General features: G+C 33.2%; 7 protein-coding genes across 7 annotated transcripts; 5 read left to right on the forward strand and 2 right to left on the reverse strand.

Annotated features, from left to right (window-relative positions):
* The first annotated feature begins 438 nt into the window (after positions 1-438).
* Positions 439-4,134, forward strand: BX664DRAFT_354686 (uncharacterized protein). The gene is made up of 17 exons (XM_051547757.1): positions 439-577; positions 641-732; positions 807-881; positions 943-1,121; positions 1,200-1,283; positions 1,364-1,448; positions 1,519-1,650; positions 1,706-1,877; positions 1,942-1,988; positions 2,075-2,120; positions 2,217-2,309; positions 2,371-2,501; positions 2,562-2,858; positions 2,921-3,013; positions 3,076-3,158; positions 3,228-3,306; positions 3,387-4,134. Exons 1-17 carry the CDS (start codon positions 478-480, stop codon positions 3,888-3,890), a joined length of 2,292 nt encoding a protein of 763 aa, XP_051404802.1. The 5' UTR covers positions 439-477; the 3' UTR covers positions 3,891-4,134.
* A 296-nt stretch (positions 4,135-4,430) lies between these two features.
* On the forward strand, positions 4,431-6,292 carry BX664DRAFT_320726 (Alpha/Beta hydrolase protein). The gene is made up of 4 exons (XM_051543172.1): positions 4,431-4,752; positions 4,825-4,973; positions 5,069-5,262; positions 5,325-6,292. Exons 1-4 carry the CDS (start codon positions 4,474-4,476, stop codon positions 6,233-6,235), a joined length of 1,533 nt encoding a protein of 510 aa, XP_051404803.1. The 5' UTR covers positions 4,431-4,473; the 3' UTR covers positions 6,236-6,292.
* Positions 6,293-6,855: 563 nt separating this feature from the next.
* BX664DRAFT_238256 (NMT1/THI5 like-domain-containing protein) lies at positions 6,856-8,010 on the forward strand (the record flags this gene model as incomplete). The annotated part of the gene is made up of 3 exons (XM_051540199.1): positions 6,856-7,063; positions 7,167-7,561; positions 7,636-8,010. Coding segments are annotated over 3 exons (978 nt in total), but the record flags the coding sequence as incomplete, so codon positions are not given.
* Positions 8,011-8,334: 324 nt separating this feature from the next.
* Positions 8,335-11,397, reverse strand: BX664DRAFT_16427 (kinase-like domain-containing protein). The gene is made up of 12 exons (XM_051539951.1): positions 11,147-11,397; positions 10,906-11,047; positions 10,740-10,830; positions 10,604-10,686; positions 10,519-10,536; positions 10,345-10,456; positions 10,257-10,276; positions 9,962-10,186; positions 9,765-9,876; positions 9,573-9,684; positions 9,256-9,480; positions 8,335-9,145 (listed from the first exon to the last, which is right to left on the reverse strand). The coding sequence occupies exons 1-12, from the start codon at positions 11,229-11,231 to the stop codon at positions 8,520-8,522; spliced, it is 1,851 nt and encodes a 616-aa protein (XP_051404805.1). The 5' UTR covers positions 11,232-11,397; the 3' UTR covers positions 8,335-8,519.
* BX664DRAFT_16311 (Sedlin, N-terminal conserved region-domain-containing protein) lies at positions 11,146-12,438 on the forward strand. Its single transcript, XM_051539947.1, has 5 exons — positions 11,146-11,473; positions 11,552-11,648; positions 11,709-11,775; positions 11,863-11,950; positions 12,015-12,438. The coding sequence occupies exons 1-5, from the start codon at positions 11,432-11,434 to the stop codon at positions 12,219-12,221; spliced, it is 501 nt and encodes a 166-aa protein (XP_051404806.1). The 5' UTR covers positions 11,146-11,431; the 3' UTR covers positions 12,222-12,438.
* A 27-nt stretch (positions 12,439-12,465) lies between these two features.
* BX664DRAFT_363291 (mitochondrial pyruvate carrier) lies at positions 12,466-13,088 on the reverse strand (the record flags this gene model as incomplete). The annotated part of the gene is made up of 4 exons (XM_051548370.1): positions 12,466-12,605; positions 12,705-12,801; positions 12,918-12,921; positions 13,009-13,088. 4 exons carry the CDS (start codon positions 13,086-13,088, stop codon positions 12,466-12,468), a joined length of 321 nt encoding a protein of 106 aa, XP_051404807.1.
* A 250-nt stretch (positions 13,089-13,338) lies between these two features.
* BX664DRAFT_272366 (uncharacterized protein) lies at positions 13,339-21,219 on the forward strand. The gene is made up of 17 exons (XM_051541183.1): positions 13,339-13,811; positions 13,897-14,034; positions 14,129-14,242; positions 14,322-14,946; positions 15,049-15,256; positions 15,367-15,525; positions 15,616-15,686; positions 15,786-16,235; positions 16,305-16,806; positions 16,879-17,188; positions 17,297-17,652; positions 17,780-17,912; positions 17,991-18,091; positions 18,188-18,992; positions 19,083-20,074; positions 20,160-20,827; positions 20,926-21,219. The coding sequence occupies exons 1-17, from the start codon at positions 13,618-13,620 to the stop codon at positions 21,058-21,060; spliced, it is 5,961 nt and encodes a 1,986-aa protein (XP_051404808.1). The 5' UTR covers positions 13,339-13,617; the 3' UTR covers positions 21,061-21,219.
* Positions 21,220-21,228: the final 9 nt, after the last annotated feature.

Genomic DNA, 21,228 nt, shown 5'->3' on the forward strand with positions numbered 1-21,228 from the left:
TTTTCCCTTAGATGATAAAATTGTATTTAACTGAGACTGGCAGGGATTAATGAGACAAAATACCATTGAAAACGTTTCTTTATACATTTTACGCAACAATCAAATGACTTACATAAAAGAAAAGAACGGACAGATGGTAAATACCAATTATTATTTGTATTTATCAATTTATCATAAGCCTTTGATTCCTCCTGCTTCTATTTTCCGAATCATTTATTTTTTAGTATATATTTTCACGTCATCATTAAATATCATCATCATCTTCATAGAACAAAAATTTAGAAAACAAAATGACATTTGACTTGTTTCGAAGGTTATTGCCTTTTATAGCGTACTGACACAATAAGCATGATTTATCAAGCTTCAAATCAGGGCTCTGTGACGTGCTAAAAATAGATCACCATTCGTTTCATCGCTTTGTACTAAAACTACCTGTTCTAACACAAAAAAAAAAAAAAAAAAAAATACCCAAAAAGAATGAACACGACATATACTAGTATTATATTAGACGGACATGTTACTTCATATGCTCAGACAATACAACAACCTGATAATAATAATAATATTGATCCCTCACGTAAATATTGCTAAGTACATACATATATCAGTCTATTTTAAGATTCTTATAACTTTCTTGTAGAAAATTTACCATCGTTCCCTATTTGGACTGTCATGGTGGACAGTACTCTCAACTTTTGTCGCTTGACTTGGGATCTTTATGAAGAGGCAAAGGTAATAAGTTTTTTTTTTTTTTTTTTCTGAGAAACACTCGTTTTTGCATACTTAATATGATTGTAATATGATAGATCTCTGTAATGATTGCTGGAAATACTTCCTATTTTCTTAATGATTGGAACAATCCAAGGAATCAGCTATCCAAGGTAATTGGTCATATCAAAAGAAAAATGAGATACAAGTAGTAACTTGCTTCTTTTTCAAAAGATATCTCGTGGTTTCGAACAATATCAAGCACAAAACACGTCAAATTCCAATAGGATTCAAACAGCTCTGGAGAAAAGTTTTGGAAATATGTTTACAAATTTTGATTTATCCTCAGATACTCATAATGGACGTATCATTCTTATTCTAACTTGTAAAGGACTTGATGAATATGGAATTGGGTAAGAAAATATAGGTTCACTAAATATAGTGATTAATTGACTGATGAATATGGATATAAACTCAATAATGATGACTAGTTTCCGAGACGATGTACAAACTGATTTGGCAGATCTACGCTCAACAATCTCTGAAGCTTACCGTAGACACCGTATTCCAGAATTGTAATCAGCATTTTGTTTTATATTTATAAATTACCATTAACTAATCTGAATATTACACATATTATTTATTGTGACAAAAGTTCGGGCCATATACACATAGATGTCATTCGAATTCTGCCTTATGATTCCACAATTAGTGGTTTCCCTGTAGATATCCAAAATGAAGTAACGCAAAATCACGCTCTTTTTTTTTTTTTTTTATCATACTTTCTAAAATGTTGCTCTGGTTTTTTAGATGATCCATGATGTGACATTATCTGTATATAATGTGCCTAATGGACAACAGCATTTGAAACGTTCCTTAATCTATTTAGCACAGGAGTACTTTAATATTAATTGCTTACGTATAAAAAATCAGATGTCTCCTGTAAGTCTCGAATGAAGTTTCTTTTATATCGATCTAACGTCATGATGTGTCATAGGAAATGTCGATTGATAACATGGAAATAGCAGAATACTATTATGCTGCAGAAAACAAACAAAGTAGCGATCTTGCAAAAACAAAAAGTGATATCCGCATTTTTGAAGATTCATCCATGGATCATCGAACTGAACAAGTCTTCGTGGTAGATACCGATCAAGATGAACTTCAGGGTAATCAACTATATATCTTATACTTATTACAATGTTATTAATTTTAACCCTTTTTTTTTTTTAGGACATGAAGATTGGTGCATCTCAATTCACCCAGTCACTATAGCTAATGTAAATGTAGCCAATCTTTATGAGGCATTTGATTACTGATTTTGATTTTTCAATTATTCAATATTTTATTGAACATGATGTTATAGCTTACGGACACATACTCGAATAGATTGCTCAATGATATGATGAATGGTCAGTAACACAACTTTTTAGATATTATATACAGTTTTCTGAACAAACAATTTGTGTGATGTCATATATCAACATCTTTTTTACGTGTATGAATAGGCTCCCGATTATATCTTTCAACAGAATCAAAAATGCAATCTGACGCGAAGATGAAGAATAAGATCTGGGATAAGGTTCTTCTATTCTACGAAGGTATCATATAAAAGGAAAATTGAATAACATTATGAATAACACATGATGTTTAACATTATAGGAAATCTAGTTCTTGAATATATTGGCCATGAATTTGAACATCAATTCACTAATTTGAAGATAGAACATTCTATAAAGAAAGAGTTTAGTTCATCAAATATGATCAGACATAATCAAGTTTTAAAATCAACAGTAAGAGGTCAATCATTAAAGAAAACAAAATGAAAACTAATTTTACTATTATGAATATAGGAATTTATGGATGCATTGCTTAAACCTAATCTCTTTAATGATATACCTTCTCTTTTGAAATATGAACGAACAAATCCTTCTTGCACTTTAATCGAGTACAATGCTCAACTGTATTCTCAAAACACTCAGCCAAAAGTAACAAAAACATCAAAATCATTAGAGCGAGCCTCAAAGTGGCGAACATGTCTTCGTGATGGATACGAATACCCTGATATTAACAATGATGATGCTCTGAATTTAGATTCATTACATTTACAGAATAACATTCACGTGTCTTCTGGGTTTGGAATTGCTTTTGTAAGTAAAAATGCATTGATTACAGATAAAAATAATCTAACGGTGATCTCATATTTAAATAGGGATTGATCAGTGATTTATTTGACCAACTAGAAAGCGCGATGATAGGAGATGTCATTGAAAATATCCCTTCTGTAGAGTCGTTGATAGATATGGTAAAGAAGAACAAATCAAATAACATATATATATATGCGAACTATCTTATTCGTTTCTATAGATGATCACGGAACTTTTTGCTGCTAAAATGAATGGATCAAAAAATAATTTGTTTTCCAAGTCAATAGGAAAACAGCAATCACGGTAATTATAATAAAAGACCTAGACAATAGTCATACATGATATTTAATGCAAAAAACTCTTTCTTTCTAGAATACTTGCTACTAGACTACTTGTTTCCTTGTACCTTATTGCGGATCGTTTTAAAAATGACTCACAAAGTCACCTCAAGGTAAGAAAAAAAAAAGCTCATCCTATGGTATTATTATTGAATATACACATGATAGTTAACTTTTTACTTTTCGCATTTAGGTTTGTCAACGAATTTTGAAAGATATTGCGCAACATAACAGTGAAGAGGATAAAAAACGTGCTAACAAGGAAGCACCTGGTATGCCAAGGCACGAAGAAACTGATATGGCATGGGATCAAGTAAAGAGATATGAGTCTATGACTTACCGAGAAAAAGAAGACGTAATAGAGACAGATTTTAATAATGTAATGGGCAAAGAAGCTGCAAAAATTCCACCCTCGGCTGGTATCAATCCAATGTTCCGTGGTCGTCGTCACACACCCGAAGTTGGTGAAAAACCAAAAAGGTATCCTGACCCTTCAATTGCTATTCCTTATCTTCCAGTCATTGGTCCAACAATGGAAGAGATAAAATCCGATGAAGAAAATGCAAAGCTACGTTATGGCTCGCCAGAAACACTACTAGGGCAATTTTGGATGGCAGAAAAATATAAGCGAAAAGTCAAAGAATTTGATGGTAGGAAACCATTGACTGGTGATGAAGAGCAAGGCGAAATAGAATAAAAAGGTTTATCATTTACCCGCATTTAAAAATTTGCACTACCTCCCCATCTTATTATTAGATCTGAAAAATAGGCTCATACACAGGAATACAATCATGATGTGCAGAGATAAAAAATCTTGCTTCAAATCAATTGATTGCACTTATAAAGTATGACAGATAATGAGAAATGATGACGATGGAACGACCGGATTACCATTGATGAATGATGTGTGAATGATATTACTAGTGGACAGTTACTATAATGATGACTGTATGATAATTATGATAATAAGTATGTGATTTCATTTTATTTTATTTTTTGTATTATGATGATTATGTGTTTCATGCCCCTATAAACAAGAAAAAGGATGATAACTGCCGAAGTTTCCCTCAGATATTTGATCGCGGCAAAGGCGTTGTTTTTTCCTTACCGCGGGCTCGGCTTTTTATTGTTTTTGTTTGGTCAAAATTACCTTAAAAAGGAATGGCATACCTGAAAAAAAAAATTCCCATTGAAAAAAAAAAGGATAACAGTTATAGTTATTTCATTACACTTCGTTTTTTTTTTTTTTTTTTTGGTTTTCTTTTCTTTTTTCAACACAAATGAGAACCTCTAAAAAATTTTTGAAAGCGGCTATATGTGGTCTGCTCTTTACTTCGGCTTTTGCTAAACCTCAGGAAAAATTTATTTTCCAGGGTGCTCAAAGCGGTATTTCTAACGCTTGGCAACAATTTCAAGACGTCATCCATGATACTACCAATGAAGTTAATGAAGTTGTTGATGATATCAGCAAGTCACTTAAAGCTTTTTCGCATCCAGCCTTTCCTCAGTATGCAATGCGTTATAAAACACCTTCTTTATGTGATCCATCCGTGAAACAGGTACTCCAGTTTTGTTAAAAAAAAAAAACAGTAAAGAGAACAAATGATTAAGTAGTTTGATATACATGTTAGATAAGTGGTTACTTGGATGTTGATGACGACAAGCACTTCTTTTTCTGGTTTTTCGAGTCCCGCAATAAGCCTGAAGAAGATCCATTAGTTCTGTGGCTCAATGGAGGACCTGGTTGCTCATCTTTGACTGGATTATTCATGGAACTAGGGTAACAAAATAAAAAAAAAAATGATGTATCAAAATAATGCTCTGAATCATCTGATTTTAAATACTTAATAACTATAACATCTTGTCTTAAAATAGCCCCTGTACGGTGAATAAAGCTGGTGATGACACTAAAATCAATCCTTATTCTTGGAATTCGAATAGCAGTGTTGTATTTTTGGATCAACCCTTGAATGTCGGTTATTCTTATGGGAATGGAGGTGCAACAAATACTGTAGAAGCTGCTAAACATGTATATGCATTCCTTCAACTTTTCTTCAAAGAATTCTCTGGTAATTGAAACAAATATTACTGATAAAATAAGGTATACTCATTTACAATATGTCATATTTAGAGTATGCTCATTTGGATTTCCATGTTGCTGGTGAATCTTATGCTGGTCACTACATACCAAGAATTGGTACAGAAGTGAATCGAAACAATAAAGGACAATTTACATCATCTTTCTTGAACAACTTTGCTTCAACATTAAAACCCATCAACTTGAAAAGTTTATTAATTGGCAATGGTTTGACGGATCCTTTGATTCAATACAAATATTACGCTCAAATGGCTTGTGAAAATTCTTATGGTCCTGTTTTGGATAAATCTACTTGTGATAACATGAAAGATCAGTACCCTGCTTGTGCTCGTTTGATTAAAAATTGTTATAAATCACAAAGTGTTTTCTCTTGCTTGCCTGCAGCGATGAAATGTAATAAGGATCAAATTCAACCATATCAACAAACTGGCATGAATCCATATGATGTCCGTGAAAAATGTAGAGGTGGTAATCTTTGCTATGAAATCTTGGAAAGTGTACAAACGTATCTTAATCGTGATGATGTTAAAAAAGCAGTTGGTGCTCCAAACATTGGAAAATATGAAAGCTGTAATATGCAAATCAACTTCCGCTTCAATTTAGCTGGTGATTGGATGCGACCTTATGTGAACGAAGTTCCTCCTCTCCTTGAAGATGGTATTCGTATCTTAATTTACAGTGGTGATGCTGACTTTATTTGTAACTGGATGGGAAATAAAGCTTGGACCTTGGAACTTCCTTGGTCAGGACGTGATCAGTTCCGATCTGCAGAAGATAATGACTGGATGTCTTCCTCTGGAGAAAAGGTTGGTGAACTTCGCTCTACAAAAGATGGTCAATTTGCTTTCCTCCGTGTTGCCAAGGCTGGTCATATGGTGCCATATGATCAACCAGAAGCATCCCTTGAAATGCTCAATCAATGGGTCAGGAACGAATTACAATAGATTCAGATAGTTTGTGATTTTCAATCTTTTTTTTTTCTTTGTTTATTTGTTTTTTTTTTTTTTTTTCTTGAGATGATTCATGGTAACCCTGCATCTAACCATTTATCTCAATATTATACTTTGAAATATAAATATATTAAATCAAATACAAATACCTTAGTAGTTATGATTTATTTACTGTACCAATGAATTCGATGATAAATAGAGATTCTTGTTATGATCTCGTCATGATGTAAAAATCGTTTTAATTTTTTCTCTTTTTTAATTTTTTTTTTCTTTATATATATGGGAATGCACTTTGGATGCATAAGATACAGTACTTGAAAAAAGCGTGAGTCATGCAAATTTTCGAAAAAAGTAGATGTCCAAATATGGCAAATCGTCTTGAATAGAAAGTTGGTTTCATGTTTACAAAGTCAGTACACGTAGACGGAAAGAAATCACACAAATTTTCTCAGACTAAAAGTATTCGCTATGTTAACTATTGTGATACCGTCCCCCAACAAAACATTGCATAAGATCTCGGAGATCACCGGATCGCATGAGGTAACGGTCATAGCATATATAAAGACTGACAAAAGTAAAGGTAATACTTTCTTTTGTTCATCAAACAATTAAAGATGTCTACAGAAAAAATTACTTGCTTATTGAACTGGCATGCTACTCCCTATCATCTTCCTCTCTTCTTGGCAGAGAAAATGGGTTATTTTACTGAAGAAGGCATTCAAGTTGCCATCATTGAGCCTAATAACCCATCCGATGTGACTGAAATCATTGGTTCTGGTAAAGTGGATCTAGGCTGTAAAGCGATGATTCATACTATTGCTGGTAATAAAAAAAAAAAAAAAAAAAAGAGAAATATGTTTTTTTTAATATTATATCATCTTCTCATACGTCTTTCTTGTTTCTTTTGTTAAAAAAAAAAACAAAGGTAAAGCTCGCGGTTTTCCTATCAAATCTATTGGTACTTTATTGGACGAACCTTTCACTGGAGTGATCCATCTGAAACACAAAAGTGGTATCAATGAAGACTTTGAATCCATTAAAGGTAAACGCATTGGTTACGTTGGTGAATTTGGTAAAATTCAAGTGGATGATCTTGCAAGACAATATGGGATGAGTACTTCCGACTACACTGCTGTGCGTGTTGGTATGAATGTTACTAAAGCTCTCCAAAATGGTGAGATTGATGCTGGTATTGGACTTGAAAATGTTCAGATGGTCGAATTGGAAGAATGGTCTGTCGCACAAGGACGCTCTCGAGATGACGTCCAAATGCTTCGTATTGATGAACTCGCCGACCTTGGATGCTGTTGCTTCTGTTCTGTAAGTTCTTAATATAAATAAACATCGAAAATATAATGTTTATTGACTCCCCCATTTTTTTTCTTTATATCTAGATTCTCTTTATTGGTAATGAATCGTTCATCGATAAACACCCTGAAAAGGTGAAAAAATTCATGAAGGCCGTTAAGCGTGGTGCTGATCTGATGTTTGCTAAGCCTGCTGAATCCTATGAAGCATTTGTGGATATGAAACCTTGGATGAATAGTGATGTTAACCGCAAGATTTACCAACGTTCCTTCCGTTACATGTCTCGAGATCTTAAGAACGTTTCTCGCGATTGGTTAAAGGTTACTAATTATTGTAAACGTTTGAATATTGTTGATGATTCATTCGTACAAAATCAGACAAATGAATTCCTTTCGTGGACCCTTCTTCCTGAATCTGCTCCTGGATTTATCTATCCCACTATTGATACTGGTGTTCTGAAGCATCAAGATGATGAAGTGTCGACAAAAGAGTTCCATCGAACAACAACTTGTTGTCAGATGACTGCAGCTTGAAAAAGAAAAAGAAGCGATATATTTATTTCCAAGGTAAAGTAAGATGATAAAGTCAAAATATTCATAACCATTATTAACTTTATTGCAATTTATTTTCTATTTATTCGCCTATCATGCGGTTTTCATTACGTGATGGGTTGTGGGTAAATGATGATGTTGGGATTCCTCTTTTTTTCTTTTTTTTTTTTTGTAGATTTATACAGGTTGAGCAACTAGGGGAGCCCATATAAATAGAATTTTTCTAATATGGCTGAGAATTCCAAACCCTTATTACCAGATCAAGATAATGCTTGCGATGGGAAGTTGTACTCAACCAGTATAAAATCTTTCTTTTCAATGGAAATAAAAAAAAAGTTTCAAAATCAAGTTTTTATGTCTATGTTTACTTTTAATGGTGCTTATTTATTGACAAAAAAAAAAAAAAGGAATAAATAAATTTACACTATATCTGTAATAAGTTTACTGCAGACATCCAGAAAGGGATACACACTATTAACATGTTCTCCAGATAATGATAATCTTCTTCGAAGCCAAGGACTTAGTTCCTCCAAGTCATTAGATTGTCGATATTGCTGTTGTTGTCGTTCCATTTCTTTTCGTAACATAATGAAAGGAGAAGGAGTGCCATCTGTCATTGCTGATCCTGCTGTTGCATCAGTTGTTTGACTACTAGTATTATTTCGATTAGAAGATGTACCAACATTTTTAAAATCCACCAAGTAACTATTATTTTCAAGTTTGTATAACTGAAGATCGAATTTGACAATGATATTCAATGTTGGATATACGTAACGACATCGTAAATGATAAGTATCCAATGATTTCCATTCCATACCAACGTTTTTTAAAGAACGATATATTTCCAACATAACTTCCCAAGCTGGACATTTGCTTCGAATACCGAAATGCCACTTTGATCTAGAGGATGTCGTTCGTGATGAGGATAATTTCTTTGTCGTTGTAGATAAATGACGTGTTGATCCTTCTTGTACTGCGTTACGAATGGCTGAAACATTTGATGGAACTATACCTGTTGCCTGAGATCCGCTATGTGTTTCCGTGCCTATATGTTGAATACATAGGGTATAAATAAAAAAAAAATTGTTAAAAAAAAAAGGATGATGAGATCGGAAAGAGCTTTTTTTTTATGATTTAAGTTTATAGTTAACTTACGTTGAAAAGATTCATCATTCTTTGGAAGACTTGAACTTAAAACAGTGATAGATGATGCAGGATCTAAGCATTTACCTTCATCATCCTCTTGTTGATGTGATGGTGATGAAGATATACCATGCTCTTGTAATTGTTGTTTTTGTTGATGTAATATTCGTTCTTCAAAAGCGGCATTCCAAGGCGGTGGTGAAGTAGCAAAGAAACTCTGTACATCTGTTTTTTGTGCTAATTAATTAATTAAAAACAAGTAATCATCATCAGATATCATCATCTTAAGAGTGCTTTTTTTAAAAAAAAGAAAAAAAAAAGATTCTTACATCCTTCCAACATCCGTTTATGATCTAAAACCAATTGATATGCCACCTTTAAAGGATTATTCTCTGTATCATTTAATGCACGATGGATTGCTTCAGATGTGTAACCCATTTTCTACAATAGGAATAGTAACAAAATAGTAAGCAAAAGTATACAATGATTGGAATACTAATTGATTATTTCCAATCTCTTACTTTGTGTAATTCCTCTACCACTGTTTCGTCAATTGATTGATATAGTTCTTCTTCTGTTTGTGGGAGAGGTCGTAGATAATCTGGAAGATTGGTGTTGAACCATGGATTTTGCCTTTGAAATAATAATAAAAAAAAAAGGAAATGATATAAGATCATCAAAACAAAACAATATTAATTGTAATCTTTTTAAAGATTACCTAATTTCCTGAATGGTGATTCGTTTTAATGGATCAACCACTAACATTGACGTTAGTAAATATTTCGTTTCCGGACTTAGAAACGAAGGCATCGTATAAATACCACCGTTTATCTTCTTGAATAAAGTTGGAATATATTCATCATCAAAAGGAAGTCGTCCGCAAAGCATAACATAGAGAATAACACCGCAACTCCAAACATCTACTTCAGGACCTGCGTAAAGTCTATAAAATATGTACATCACAAACGTTTTAAGTACAAAACTAAAAGTCTTTACTATTTATAAAATCTTACTTTCCAGATATCACTTCTGGCTACAATATGTAAAGAAGAAAAAAAAAGTGAGTAAAAGTCGAATCTCTTTTGTCTTTTCTTTTCTTACTGCAGCATAGTTTGGACTTCCACAGCTTGTTTTCAAAAAATCACCATCAGTCATGATGTTTGATAATCCAAAGTCAGCGATCTTTACATTATTATTAGCATCCAGTAATAAACTATACAAAAAGAAAAATCAATACGCGAAAAAAAAGAAAGACATAATAATGGATATTATTACTTTTCTGGTTTCAAATCTCTACAAAGGAAAAAAGTTGTTAATCTTTTGTTATTTAAGTTAGAATTTCCACAAATGATTTATTTACCTGTGAACAATCTTATGACGATGACAATATTCAACAGCGCATATGATTTGTTGAAAAAACCTCCGGGCATCATCCTCTGACATCTATGAACAAAATCATCAGATTTTATTACCTTATAATATATTTACTTCTTTACCTTGCCCTTTTCGACAATATAATTGAAAAGTTCCCTAGCAGCATATTCTATGACCATAATAATATCAGTGGCAGTAGTGATGACTTCATACCTGTCAAATTAAATAATGAACATATTTAAATGAAAAGTTTGTTATAAGAAAACGATGAAAGACGGGTCTCCTTACAGTTTAATAATATGAGGATGTCGTAATAGTTTTAAATACTGAATTTCACGTTTTACTCGTCCACTCATATCCATAGTTGCTATTTTCTTTCGATTGATGAATTTTAAAGCGACTTTTTGATTGGTAACAGCATGTACAGCCACTATATATATTATCAACGTATAAAAAAAAAAAAGGTTAACAACATTTGAAGAAACTCAATCAAATATGACCCTTTAGTTATTTTCTATTCGTATTTTACGTTTGACTTTTCCAAAAGAACCAGTTCCAATTGTTTTGATAATTTGATATTGACCTATTCGAAGTCGTTGCTGATTAGAAGACATATTATATATATGAATGTAGATATTTATGTATATGAAGAAGGACAGTATGAAAAAGAAGGGAAAAAAGAAAAAAGATGGGGTGAAACCAAAAAAAAAACGCAAGAAAGGACGGAGGTTGAAAATGTCATTCAACCTAATATTCTTTTTGTTGGTTCAGAAGTTTGAACAAGTTCCTTTCCTTCGTGCCTAATTCCTACAAAATGAACAGTGATATCAGCTGTATTGCTATCATTGGAAAACAGGTAAATATATTAAAAGATAAACTTTTTATTTATATCATTAATAAACTTACTCTCTTTTTTTTTTTATATGTATCATAGAACAACCCATTGTTTATCAAAAACTTTAGTTCCACTCACCCTGATCTTAAATATCATTATATTGCACATACTTCTATAGACATTATTGAAGAACGAGGTAAATGATAAGAGTTTTTATCTTTGACTTTATTTTATGAATACTCATCTTATAATTTAGTAACGAATGGACCAAAGCAACTGGATTTGTATCTTGGACTTTTATATGCCATGGAAGATTTAGCAGTGTATGTTATCTTTTTTTTTTTTTTTTTTTTTTTTTTTTTGCTTAGAGTATATTTTATTAATGTTATTTCGAACTTAATATATATTAGGTACGGATATATGACAAACACGAAAGTGAAGTTTATAGTTGTTATAAGTGTAACAGATGGGGTTATTCGTGATACCGATATGAAAGCCGTAAGCGTTATATCTGATAATATATTATTATTGTTAGATTTTTAACTTTATATTTATTGAACAGATATTTAGGAAGATCCATCAAGCTTATGTATCTCACGTCTGCAATCCCTTTTATACCATGGATTCACAAAACACTACACTATCTAGTCCTCATTTTCTTCATACTATAGAATCCATAAATACCACCATCAATACTACACAAAACCCCAACACAAATCCTACTAGTAATATGACCGTATCCAAAACTCATATCAACACTCCTTCATAACAAAATAAATATATTTTATAAATAAAAGAATCTACTGTTTTCTATTTTATTTGATTTTATTATTCGTATTGTGTATCTATACATTTTTTCAAACATTGGGTACTAACTTGGATTCCTCTGATTTTGCTGCTTCAGCTTTTTCCTTCCCACCAAATCTAAATTACGATAATAAAAGGTTTTGTTCTATCAGTTAATATTCTATCATTTAAAATTGTAACAGAAAGAATATAATAAAATAAACTTCTTACTTGTTGTATTGAAGATAACGATAACCTTGGGTCAATTGAGCACCTTCATTCACAAAATGACAAGCAAAAAGTAGATAGTTTTTAGGTTGAACAGCCAAAGCGAATCGCATAAAAAGAGCAGAGTACACACAGAGAGCTAAAAAAAAGAAAAAAAGAAAAAGAAATCAAATTTTCTTTTAGTTAACATGATGACCATATATATGACTTCAAAAAAAGTATTTTTAACGTTATTTACCAGCTGTCATATTGCCAGAAATCAAACTAGGATCCTTTTGAGTATCACCAATAGCAGCCAAAGGAATACCCCAGTTAGCAACAGGTCCCCAGAAATGCTACAAATTTGAATATTAATTTCATTATAAAAGAAAGATAAAAAAAATATATATATATAATTAGTTTTCAGGTTTTTTTTTTTTGTTAACAAAGTGATAAAGATCAAGTTTCTTACTGTACTATATAGATAAAAAAAGAAGTTGGCAAAAAACAAAAATATAGTTTAGTTAGTTAAGTGTACCTTTTTCATATTGCTTTCTTTTTACCTAGTGATATAGTTTCTAAATTCCTTAGAACCCAACTTTTGAGTGATTCTACTTGCAATGGAACCTGATGCTTGGGACATGGTTGGGAAAACTAGAACAAGACAAAACGAAAGAAAAAAAAAAATAGATTTTCCGGCTCCTTAAAAAAAAACCTCTTAAATTTTGAATGGGGAGGGAAAATGAAGCTCAAACAAAAAAAGATGTTCCCCTCATATCATAGGCTAACTTTTTGACCACCGAATTAAAATGCCGTGACCAATCATTGACAATAATCATGTTTAATTCAATTAGTATATAATATTATAATGATAGCTGCGAATGTTGTGAGAAAAATAAGAGAAAAGAAAAGTGGTGTCCTTTTTTGCTGATAGGATAATTTTGACAAAAAAGAAAATCTTGGTTAAAAGCAGTGGACACGTAATACAATAGTCTCAAAGAAAAAAAAAAAGTCGAAATCTTCCCTAAATTGACCTCAGCAACCCCAGTCAGCTGAATGCACAGTTGGTCCTCTGAAAAAAAAAAAACCTTTTCTTTTTCTTTTCTTTATATATTCTACTTACGTATTCTCTTTACGCGTCCTTTTCTTTTACAAATAATAAATAAATAAATATGTCTATACCTATATCTGTACTAGAGGACGATAAACAACATGCTATGTGGTATTCTCAATCTTTACCTTATGGTCACTTGTTGGGAGACGAAACTGAAGCTTGGTTACAAGATATCGTAGATCACTTGGTTCTTTCCGTCAAGATTCGTGATTTTGCTCCTGGTGCTCTTTCTTGGATGAAACAACTGACAAAGTAAGAAAAGATATAACTAAGTATAATATTTTATATTTTTACACTGTTATTTTATTTTATTTTATTATTTGCTACTGAATCAAAGTTACTTGGACTTGAAGCACGCTCTTCCACGGACCACTCGTGCTAATCTGGCCAAAGTTTTATTTCAATTGACTGTAGCCCCTGGAATGGATTATGCGCTGGTTGAAATGTGGGCTAATACTTGTGTGCGTTTACTTAGGTAAAGAGAAAAAGAAAAAAAAATCCAAACTTTTTTTATATTTGATTAGATTCTCACTTTTTTTTTTATCTTTCTTTCTGATGAATGTATATAGAAAAAAGAAGAAAATTGGACCCGAAGATCTAGTACTTCCTTGGAGACCTTTATATGATATGATTGAACGCTCTGTCTTTCCCAAGGCACGACAAAAAATACTCATATCTGAAGCGTAAGACCTCTAATACAATTGATCATATTTGCAAAAATAAAAGAAAATTAATTCTTTTTTTTGCTCTTTTTCTCTTTAGGAAACATCTCAGTGCTGTGATACGACTTGTAGAATATTCTCAACGATTTTTCGATGCGAGTGCAACTTCTGAGATACTTGACACTTTCCTACCACGATTCACCACCCATTCTGTTCATGATGCTATTGTAGCTCAAGGCTATCTTGTTCTTTTCCTCCCGGTCACCATTACAAATCCTTTACAACGACCTCTCTCTCCTTCGGCATCGTCACATCTTTCTTCTACGTCTATGATTTATCAGTCTCCTAAAGATTATTTGCCTACCATTTTTTCTTTATGGTCCATGTTCACAAGATCATCAGCGTATGATGCTCAATTTATGGATTTGTTGGCACGGATTGCTGAACATAATATGGATTATCCTTTAGACAATAATAATGACAAAATTGGCTTATTCACAAAGGAACAAATCAAAACTGTTTTTACAACTTCAATCAGGATGATGAATTTACCAGTAGGAAGTCGTCTCAGTGATGGTGGTGGAGCTAGATCTTCTTCAGATAGTGCTGGTAGTAGTGGTAGTAGTGGTAGATCTAGTGGTACAACTACAACAACTGGTTATGGTCATACTGGTTTCAAAATTGATATGAAAGCTGGCAATGGGTTGTTTTTGAGAAGAAAAGGGGTAAGAAATGATTTTAAAGCTGCAAAGGAAGAATGAAAAAAAAAAAAAATAGAAAATTTTATTAAAGCTTCCTTTTCATTTTTGTGTGGATTTTTTTACTAGGAAAAATATGCATCTTTGGCAAGATTCATTATTTATACCATGATTCCTGAACATAATGATAAGCAAGTTTATACTATGACATTATTGGCTGATTTGATCCAAGCTACTGAATTATATTTCCATCCTTCTAACCATGGTACATGGTCCTATGTTTTGACAACTTTTGTTAGACATTTGGCATATGAATTTTTGAAACGTTGGCGTTATGGTAAAGTATATATATGTATTAAAGAAAAATGTGGGATATATAGAAAAGATAAAGTAATATATCAATTATCACTTATTGTTTTTAACATTTGTCCAAAAAAAAAAAAATAGAACATGAAGAAGATTGTGTGATACCTCAGGAGCGACGATTAACTCGGGCCTTATGTCGTGAATTCGTGTTGATATTACGACCAGTGACATTTCTTAGTATGTTCGGCAAAGATCAATTTACTGTTGGAGCAAGTCAAACTACTATCAAATATTTAACATGTGAGTAAATCGATTTGAACAAAGAAGAAAAAAAGAATTCATCATTCTTGTACTCATCATAAGGATGTTGCTTTGTTTTTGTATGATCAGGGATTGAGCCATCGCTGATTTTTCCGGGTCTGTTAGAACGTATTTATCCATCCTTAGAGACTTTGACTGAGGTAAGCAGAATGATACCAAAGAAAAAAAAAACTGTTAAAACTGTTGATTAGAAAATAGAAACATACTTACTGACTTTTATATTGATATATAACTTATAGTCACATCGTACAACAAGCGCACTTAGTATTTTGGCAGATATCTCTTTACCTCTCTTTTCCAGAGACCATTATCCTGCTGGAGGAAAGCATCTTTTACCTCTTTTACAACTTGCTATTCCTGGTATTGATATGAATGACCCTATCAAAACCATTGCGTCCCTCATGTTCATTACCAGTGCTTTAATGACTATCCCAGTTATGGATCTTAGTTCAATTGGTACCACAGATTATTACGATGGAGATGAAGCAATGATGATGGATGATGATAATATGCAAGTCGAACTACCAAAAGAATTGGAAGATCAACTATGTAGAATGACAACAAGTGGCTTTGAAGAATGGCTTTCCAAGTTCCTTCGCCGTATTTTCACTATTTTTGAAAACATGCCTCAATACGATCGTAAAAAACAAGGTGGAGCTATGGAAGCTGGATTAACTCAAATGATTTTGGTAGGTTTTGAAATTGAGATGAAGGAAATAAACAAATGTGATGACTTTATTAACAGTTATTGGGATTAGCATGCTTGTGAAACTGTGTTTGGACAATTATCAGATAGCATGTATGATATTGCTTTACGTTCTATAGTGGATTTTGCAAGTAATCAAGTACTTCCAAATGCTGTCCGAGCAATGGGATCCTTATGTGAAAGTATTGCTTCTGTCAACCCAAAAAAGGCAGCACGGCAATTCATTCCAATGTGTGTTGCTAGTATCAAAATCGAATTGGAAAACGGTGCTTCTTCTACTATGACTAATTCAGCTACTTCTAATCCAATTCAATCTGACGCAACTCTTCATTGGTACCAGCATATCTTATTCTCGGTGATTTCTGATTTAGGTCCAGAATGGTTGCAATACAAGGATGATCTTATCAATATTGGTAATGATATGATTACTCACTGCAGGAGTCGACGAGGGATCATGTGGACTGGAAAATTCTTGCGATTCTCTTTACAATCTCTTCTTGACACTTATCCAACTGAATATCGATCATTGACTCCCGAAGAATGGGATAATAAAGGTAGGTCTCGTGGATGTTGTTGAATATGGATGAGCTGAAAGTAACACGATTTGTATACGTTATTATCTATAGATATTATGGATAACTCTCATTTACTGTGGGGTAAGCCAGGAGATCCCAAAAACTTGCAAATCAAATGGCATATCCCAAATGAGGATGAAAAAAACATGGCTCTAGATATCCTAAAACGCTTTTTACAGCCTTCTATGGCAAGATTACGAGAGATAATCTCCTTCAACAACAAAGACAACACTACAAACAGTTCCCATCAAGTTACAAATGAATTCTGTAGACATCTTGCTATTATACGTAATTGTGTGATCGGTAGTATGACCATGATAGATAATGACGGAGAAACAGAATATGCGAAACCTTGTGAAAAGTAAGTTATAAAAGAGTGGTGATTCTGATCATTATATATATTATTTCTATTCTGCTTAAATTAGTAATATCGAGAGACTAATAATTTGTTGATTTTTATATCTTCTAGTGACGATGAAGATGAAGTGATGATAGAAGACGATGGACAATTACAAAAACAGCGACAACATTCATCTGTTTTGGCTGGATATGCGTTTATGGATAAGAATGATCCTCGTTCTGAGGAAGCTCGTGCTATTCGGCGCGATGTAGGTGAACTTCTCCATCAACTAGCAGAATACTTTAGAACTCAGCGTGAAGACGATGTTGAAAGCATCAAGATTCTCATCAAACTGATTCGAACTTATTTAACAGAGCGTGGCGTGGAGAAAACCTGGTTAGATCGTAACAAGAGTGGCTACAATTATTCTAAAAATATTAGCAAGACTCCTATTTGCCATAAACGATATCCTAGGCATTTATTAGGTAAAAAAAAAAAAAAAAAAAAAAAAAAAAAAAAAAGAACGAAAGAAAGAGAGAGATTAAGTATCAAACTATAAAAATATGTGATACTCACAAAACATATTTCATTTAAATAATGATCAATATATAGTTCACCGGGCATATATTCAACATCTACAGAGATTAAAGCTAAATGCCTCCAATCGAATCCGAGCTCCTATTCATGATCATTTACTAAAGGATTTACTTGAGCTATCTATGAGCTCTTACGCTGAAATTCGAAAGTAAGTGCATATACTACAAGAAAGTTTTAGAATAATTTTTAATCATTATCTTTAATTATTTTACAAATTAAAAAAAAGGGTATCACAATCTGCTCTCAGCATAGCAGCACGTAGCTTCAAAGGATCGAAATCAATTCTCATGCCTATTATATTGGATACCTTGCGTCCCAAACAAGAATGTAAGTATAAATAGGAAAGAGAGGAAAAGCATGATGATGTTTTGAGATTGGTAGAAATACTAGGACACTGATTTCTTTCAATTTGTATGTAAACAGTGGATACGTTGGTATATTCAAATCGCATGAAAGGCGCTCTCTATTTATTAACTCACAAGTCCATCCTAATGCCATGTTTACGTGATTGGCGTTTTATTCCTGAATTTATCCTGTCTATATGCAATGCGCAACATGAAGATAAACCATCTATTCAAGAACTTATCCGCAAAATATTCCTGGATTATCTGTCTTACTTTAATCAATGTTCGTTCCGAGTGATAATTTCAGAAACTAGAAACAAAGGATTTGATGAAGATGTAGAAGCATTATTAAAGTCGACGGAAATCTTGGGAGCAACAACAAATGTAAATCGTTTACAGGTGCTAAATGATCAACAGCAAATGGAAAAACTTGAACACATTGTATTGAACCGGAATGCAAAACAAAGACAAGCACATGAGCAATTGACCAAATCACTTTTGGTTTTCTTAAGCAATCCACGCATTCATTGGCGATTTGCTACAATGGCATCCAACTTTTTAGAATTGTTACTTCGACCTGAATTAGCTCCAACTGCCGATCTTGCGGTGTATTTCGCTAAAACATGTACTATTTCCGAGTTACCAGCTATGCGACGCATTGGCATCTCTGCTACCACACAACTATTACTCCATATCAAGCAACGTACATTTGCAGCTGGAAACGAAGATCTTCTTATTATGAAAGCTACCCATCATCCTTTAAAAACAACTCGATCAGTATTGTCATTATTAAATGAAGAAAAACAACGTCCTTCTGAAACTAAGCATCACAGCCTTGCTGAAATGCTACTAAAGGATTCCTCTGAACAGGTTGTGGAAACAAGGCAAGTAAATATATATATATAAATATAGGGAGGAAAGAATGATTATTTTTCAGACTAATAATTAACACACATATGCTCTTTTTTTTCTAGTTTCCTTATTGATAACACTATAACAGGTTGGTATGTGTGGCCTAAAGAGGTTGTGGGTTATGTTCCTTATTCCGATTCCATTACATTACCTTCAATAGACGTGGCAAGTGTCGGTGCTTATGATGCATTTGAAGGGATCTTTTCATCTACGGATTATTGGTCAAAATTAATGAGCTACATGTCCCAAGAACCTTCTCAAAAACAAGATGATCGATTCAATAGTGCCAACGCTAGATTTTTTGCAAGTATCTTTCAAACATATCGAGGTGAAGATATTCTTCGTTGTGCTAAGGAGCAACTAACTATATTATGTCAATCAGTGGATCAAAAAAATGCTCAACGTGCTGCTACTGAATTAGCTGCTGGTCTGATTCGAGGTACCAAACATTGGCCGCTTGCACAGACTCATCATCTTTGGAAGGAATGGCTTACTCCTTTGTTACGCACAACTCTTGCCAATGTCACTCCTGATGCACATACTTACTGGAGTAGTTTCATACGTTTCTGTATGGCAAAGCGAGATCCTCGTCGGGTAAAGCCTTTAATGGATCTCTTGTTGGAAGCTCAATTCGATCCTCAATCGGATGCCGCATTTGCTGAAGCACGTAAGCTCTTATTTATTCATGCCATGGTGGTTGGTTTGAAATGGCGTTTCAAACCATGGGGTAATGATTTATTAGGATTGTATTTGAATCATTTGAATCATCCTTACAAGCAAGTACGTGAAGTCATTGGTGCAAACATCAACGATATCATGCAAATTCAATGGATTCCATCTTATTCCTCTGTCTCATCTCTTTTGGATTATAATGCACGATCAGATGGAGTGGGGAACGTTCCTTACGTTTTGAATCAAGCTGAACAACAGAAACAATTAGAGGATATACTTGCTAAACTGGACTCGGAACTTGAAACTGTCAAATCTGCCAGTGAAACAGCTGAAGGCGATACAACTATAATATCAAGCCATTATACGACTACAAGCAAAACAAGTAAGCCAAAATAATAATAATAAAAAAAAATGAATCGTCTAATTTTATCTTTCTTATGATTGGAATTTGTTTTTTTTTTTTCAAGTTTTATGTTGGTCTGCAGAAGCATTGACACATTGGCAAATGGCAGGTACACTAGCTTATATTCCTTCCTTTTTACCTCGTGTTTTCCAAATGCAAGAAGTCAATAATGATCAAAATTTACAGCAAATGGCGACACAAGTTGTTACTTTAATGGCTCAAATGACGTATCCTCCCCAGATGATTCCTGGATTAGTAGATCAATTGATAAATACTCTTATCACATCCACCAGTTGGCATATTCGTATACGTACCTTACCTGTTTTACAAGTATTTTTCTTTAAACATATATTTGCTATGGATTTGGATCAACAAGTTGTTCGTATTATGCAAGCAGTAGGAACTCTCTTATTAGATAGTCAAATCGAAGTACGTACAATGGCTGGAGTGACTTTAGGTGGTTTAGTTCGTTGCTCACAAAGAGGAGCTATTGATTCTTTGCGTGAAAGATATACAGCATTACTCGAACAAACCAAGTTACCCAAGCGCCATCGAAATGAAAGGGGAAAATTGATAGAACCGGAAGGATTCCGTGAAGCTTTATTACAAAAACATGCTGGTGTTTTAGGTCTATCTTGTTTGGTAAATGCTTTCCCTTACGAAGTTCCTGAATGGATGCCTTCTGTACTTTGTCAATTGGCAAACTGTATGTCTGATCCTGCTGAAATCCAGGTAAAACAAGAAATGAATCAATGCTATAATAAATCAAATAGTCATTTTTCTCTATTCTATTCTGACATTTTTTTTTCTTCTTATATGATTACATATAGTCAACCATACGCAAAACCTTCTCTGATTTTAGACGTACTCACTCCGATACATGGCATGAAGATGTGACCAAGTTCAGCGAAGATCAACTTTCTGTGCTAAGCGATATGTTGATTTCACCCTCTTATTATGCTTAGATATGTTTAAACAATTTCTTTTGAACCAAAGAGAAAGTGTCAATAAAATCTTTTTCAAATAAAGTTTAGAAAACAATTTTAGAAATACATATATCTGACACTTGCTTGTTTCATGAGGGAGATGTACCAGTATTTTTGGAGGCAATCTCTCCAAAGTCCGTCACCAAA

Source organism: Halteromyces radiatus (genome assembly GCF_025201355.1).
Source record: "Halteromyces radiatus strain CBS 162.75 chromosome Unknown BX664scaffold_1, whole genome shotgun sequence".
Lineage (NCBI taxonomy): Eukaryota > Fungi > Mucoromycota > Mucoromycetes > Mucorales > Cunninghamellaceae > Halteromyces > Halteromyces radiatus.

What these genes read in the sequence shown, in the direction of transcription:
- BX664DRAFT_354686 (XM_051547757.1), top strand. Translation starts at nt 478, where the DNA reads ATGAACACGACATATACTAGTATTATATTAGACGGACATGTTACTTCA. An exon ending in AGACACCGTATTCCAGAATT is followed by an intron (nt 1,284 to 1,363) that starts GTAATCAGCATT and finishes TTGTGACAAAAG; the next exon opens with TTCGGGCCATATACACATAG. An exon ending in TAAAAAATCAGATGTCTCCT is followed by an intron (nt 1,651 to 1,705) that starts GTAAGTCTCGAA and finishes GATGTGTCATAG; the next exon opens with GAAATGTCGATTGATAACAT.
- BX664DRAFT_320726 (XM_051543172.1), top strand. Translation starts at nt 4,474, where the DNA reads ATGAGAACCTCTAAAAAATTTTTGAAAGCGGCTATATGTGGTCTGCTC. An exon ending in GTGATCCATCCGTGAAACAG is followed by an intron (nt 4,753 to 4,824) that starts GTACTCCAGTTT and finishes TATACATGTTAG; the next exon opens with ATAAGTGGTTACTTGGATGT. An exon ending in TTTCTTCAAAGAATTCTCTG is followed by an intron (nt 5,263 to 5,324) that starts GTAATTGAAACA and finishes TGTCATATTTAG; the next exon opens with AGTATGCTCATTTGGATTTC.
- BX664DRAFT_16427 (XM_051539951.1), bottom strand. Translation starts at nt 11,231, where the DNA reads ATGTCTTCTAATCAGCAACGACTTCGAATAGGTCAATATCAAATTATC. An exon ending in CCAGAAGTGATATCTGGAAA is followed by an intron (nt 10,187 to 10,256) that starts GTAAGATTTTAT and finishes CATATTTTATAG; the next exon opens with ACTTTACGCAGGTCCTGAAG. An exon ending in ATCACCATTCAGGAAATTAG is followed by an intron (nt 9,877 to 9,961) that starts GTAATCTTTAAA and finishes ATTATTTCAAAG; the next exon opens with GCAAAATCCATGGTTCAACA.
- BX664DRAFT_16311 (XM_051539947.1), top strand. Translation starts at nt 11,432, where the DNA reads ATGAACAGTGATATCAGCTGTATTGCTATCATTGGAAAACAG. An exon ending in AGACATTATTGAAGAACGAG is followed by an intron (nt 11,649 to 11,708) that starts GTAAATGATAAG and finishes CTTATAATTTAG; the next exon opens with TAACGAATGGACCAAAGCAA. An exon ending in GTGATACCGATATGAAAGCC is followed by an intron (nt 11,951 to 12,014) that starts GTAAGCGTTATA and finishes TTTATTGAACAG; the next exon opens with ATATTTAGGAAGATCCATCA.
- BX664DRAFT_272366 (XM_051541183.1), top strand. Translation starts at nt 13,618, where the DNA reads ATGTCTATACCTATATCTGTACTAGAGGACGATAAACAACATGCTATG. An exon ending in ACTTGTGTGCGTTTACTTAG is followed by an intron (nt 14,035 to 14,128) that starts GTAAAGAGAAAA and finishes GAATGTATATAG; the next exon opens with AAAAAAGAAGAAAATTGGAC. An exon ending in GAACAGGTTGTGGAAACAAG is followed by an intron (nt 18,993 to 19,082) that starts GCAAGTAAATAT and finishes TTTTTTTTCTAG; the next exon opens with TTTCCTTATTGATAACACTA.